At 45.2% G+C, this 3,982-nt stretch overlaps 1 protein-coding gene across 1 annotated transcript in view; it reads left to right on the forward strand.

The window, feature by feature from the left end:
* The window catches only part of spx (spexin hormone), a 42,786-nt gene extending 40,006 nt beyond the window's left edge, over nt 1–2,780 (forward strand). Inside the window, exon 6 of the mRNA XM_037695682.1 lies at nt 2,716–2,780. Within this exon, the coding sequence (XP_037551610.1) occupies nt 2,716–2,780 (65 nt within the window). The remainder of the gene's footprint in view (nt 1–2,715) is intronic.
* Nucleotides 2,781–3,982: the final 1,202 nt, after the last annotated feature.

Raw genomic sequence — 3,982 nt, forward strand, 5'->3', positions numbered from 1 at the left:
GAGCACAGGATGCTCTCCACTGCACACCTGTAGAAGGAGGTGAGGACTGAGCTTCCCAGACCAGCTCGCCTCAGCCGTCTGAGGAAGTAGAGTCTCTGATGAGCTTTCTTGATCAGGCTGGTGGTGTTGTTGCTCCAGCTGAGGTTGTCATTCATGTGTACACAAGTACGTGTAGCTGGAGACCACTTCCACCGCAGATCCTCCTATGTTTGGGGGGGGGGGGGGGGGGGGGGTGTGTTTATTCCTTCTGAAGTCCACAACAACCTCCTTTGTCTTCTTCACATTGATGTGAAGGTTGTTCTTCCTGCACCAGCTCTCTAGGTGTTCCACCTCTTTCCTATAGCTCATTATTGTTTTTGATGCATCCAACCACAGTTGTATCATCTGCTAACTTTACAATACGACAGCCTGGATTGGTCGGTACACAGTCATACCTTACCAGAGTGAACAGGAGGGGGCTCAACACACAGCCCTGGGGGGAGCCCATGCTGTAGGTTATGGTGGAGGAGGAGAAGTCATGGATCTTCACAGATTGTCAGAGTCAGAGATTTATTTGTCATTCACATCTCATGTGGTGGAATGAGATTATTTACACAGGGTCCCAGTTACATCCAATAATAAAATTTAAAAGAAAAACAGTAATAAGATCTAAGATATGTAAATAAGAATTTGTTCTTAGTGTTCATGCCTGGATAAAATAAGGTGAAATGACCAAATAACAAGATACAAGAGTTTAAAATTAGTTTTCTTTGCACAGTAGCTGGACTCTGAGAAAGGGTGAGAAGTTCACTTATTTGGGAGAGACTCTGAGTAGAACCACTGCTCCTCCACATTGACAGGAGCCAGTTTTTTATTTTTTATTTCACCTTTATTTAACCAGGCATGAACATTAAGAACAAATTCTCATTTACAGCGCTGGCTGGGCAGCACCAACAGGGTCAAGGGAAGGGAAACAATACAGTTAGGCAAACCAATAAAATATAGTAGTTAATAACAAACCAGGAAATCACAAATTACATTAACAACAGTTCATTGTCAAAGTTAAACAACATTGCTAAGCATGAAAATGTTTAAAAATGGATTTTAAACAATTTTTAAAAGTAAAAACTGAGACAAGTGATGTCAGACTCAAAGTTTTTTCATGGATGGAGACAGATGGAGCAGCAAAGACAAAGTGAGACTTGGTCTTTAGAGTTGTTAACCACAAACACTGAGAGGATCAGGAGTTATACTTCCAAACCGATGCTAGTTGCAGTAGAGGTAACAAACCCAGCAACATCGTATAAATGAGGGTAAACTAAGGAATTTTATGACGAGTATATAGAGAAGACCATTCAACAGGAGAGTAAAGGTGACAATGATGTTCTATGAGGAGCATTTGTAACAAAGCCAAGAGCAGAGTGATAAATTGTGTCCAGCTCATGAAGGACACCCTTACAAGCATGTCTGCTTGTAAGAAAAGAACTTGGTGTGTGGGTGGAGGGGTTCTTGGAGGAGGGCAAAAAACAGGTTGTTGGCCAGAAGGGCCATCCAGAGCAGTTCCCGGGCTTCAGTGGGCGGCCAGGAGGCTGTCTGGCAAGTGGCAATGTCATGGGTGAATGCCCAGGTGGCCATCAAATACATGGCGATAGGGTCAGATCTGGAGCAGGCGATGGAGCAGGCATGGGTGTCAGATCTGCAGCTGACGTGGAAGCCTGGGAAGCTTGGACCCCTCTGGAGGCTTGGGACCCTCGGGAGACAGAGAGCGTGGAGATGGGCTGCCATCCTTGCCACACAACGTGAGGCGTGGAGGTGGGCTGTTGTCCCCGACACCCATGATGAGACATGAAGACCTTGACCAGAGTGGAACCCTCGAGGCCAGGCGTAAAGCCCTCAGGATCAGGCATGGATCCCTCAGGATCAGGCGTGGAGCCCTCAGGATCAGGCATGGAGCCCTCAGGCCTAGGCATGGAGCCCTCGAGCAGTGTGGGGCCCTCGAGGCCAGGCGTGGAGCCCTCAGGATCAGGCATGGAGCCCTCAGGCCAAGGCGTGGAGCCCTCGAGCAGTGTGGGACCCTTGAGGCCAGGCATGGAGGTCGTGGTTTCTGCATAAAGCTTTAGAGTCGTGGGGTCTGCAGCAGGCTTGGTGCAAGGCAGAGTCTCTGCGGTGAGTGTGCCAAACCTGGCATGGAGCATGTCAACATAAGCTGCTTCTAAATGTCCATATCAACCAATGAGCCCTCAATGCTGGAGAGCCACTCTTGTGTTGTCTTTGAATCCATTATTTTGGCCATATTATTCTGTCAAGGACCAGATTTTTGGATTCAAAGACAGCCAGAGTAAAAACAAGAACAGTTTTATTTATTTTGCAGCTGCAGAATGAGTCCAGATCCAAAATGGTAACAGGTCCTCACAGACAGGAGGAAGAGAGTCACCTCTTTTTTAGTGTTTCACAAGCAGGTGAGGTGGGGCCACCAATTGGAGCTGGGAAGGATGATGTCACTGTTCTGGAGGGAAGGCAATTGCAGAGGGAGGTCTTTAATGCTGTGAACAGTGAGGTAATCCATGGTTGTGTTCCAGAAGGCGAAGCAGGGGTTAAGCACGGGGAGTCAGAGTTCCAATCATTTTACATTAAAGTTCATTAGTTTCCTATTTTGCTTGTTGCCCTGAATAGTTTGTTTTTCTCACTTTCCTGTCTATAACTTTATGTTTTATTGTTTGTCTCTCTGTCCTCCAGCTGATGAGAACCCAGATGAGGTTATTTTCCAGGAGCTGCCAGTGTGGAAGAGAGAATACTTCTGAAAGAACTTGGAAAACAGCCATTTCTGTGTTTGCTGTGAATATTACTCCTCCTACTGTGTTTGAATTACAGTATTTTAATAAAAATTGAAATAATAGCACATTAATACTGAAGTGGTCTTTTTTTTTTTTTTTTTGGTTGTTTATTTCCCCACATAGGGCCATTTCAACAATATATCTTAAAAAACAAAGTGAATGATTACGGAAATAATAAATGTCTTTTATGTCAAAGTTTTAGTTTCATATCCTGATGCATACTGAATAACACAGGCAGAAAAATCTAAAAAAGTTAAGTCTGGTCCTCTGGACATTCAAAAAACAAAACAAAGCAAAAAAAAAAAGTAGAAATGTTTTGTCTTTCATCCAAAAGACTTCCTCAGTCTGAGGTGCTGTATTCAGCTCAGTCTCTTAAATAACACCTTCTCAGAGTGGATCAACCAGTTTGCTGCTGACAACCAAAACCAGCTGCTCACATGGTCAAGAAGGACCATCAGCCTAACAATGGATTATTAGCACACTGATGGCTGTTTACTATTCACAGAGGGTTGAGTGATACTAGCAATAACAGCAGTGTAAGAGGAGGACAGTTGAACACGGAGGCCTCCACCCCTGTTTAATGATGGACGGTTTCTTTTCACAAAGATGGCCTCCTTTCCTCCTCTCTCAAACCATTGCTCTTCTCTGTCCAGGATGTGAACATCTTCATCCCTGAAAGAGTGACCTCTGGCCTGGAGATGAGTGTAGACCGCTGTCTTGCTTTCCCGAGTGAGGTAGGCACAGGACACGTGCCACGCTCTCACCGCAGCCTCTCCTCCAACGGGTCTCAAAACTAATCCTATAGCTCAGGTATTACCTGAAGCCGTTTCCTAGGACAGTTTTAGTTTTAAGGCTGTATTGAGATGATTCACCCAGACTGTTAACTACCTCCGATCCTTGCACCACACCCAAAGTCTCACCTCGTGCCTCGCCTGACCTAGCAGCATGAGTGGGGATGTTTAGCAGACGAGGAAGCGCAAGTTAACGGTAGCTCATCTCTTGATTTAGCGTTGCAATTGTTAATCGATCTGGCGTTGTTTAGAGCCTAGGCACAAGGCTCATGGATGTTGTTGTATAATCAACAGCTAATAAAACCGTTTAAAACCTCCTGTGCTTCTGTTGTTTCTCTGAACCAAGTTTTCCACTTCCAAGAAAAGGACTCCTCTCTG

Source organism: Nematolebias whitei, chromosome 22 (genome assembly GCF_014905685.2).
Source record: "Nematolebias whitei isolate Nwh7 chromosome 22, NemWhi1, whole genome shotgun sequence".
NCBI classification, from domain to species: domain Eukaryota; kingdom Metazoa; phylum Chordata; class Actinopteri; order Cyprinodontiformes; family Rivulidae; genus Nematolebias; species Nematolebias whitei.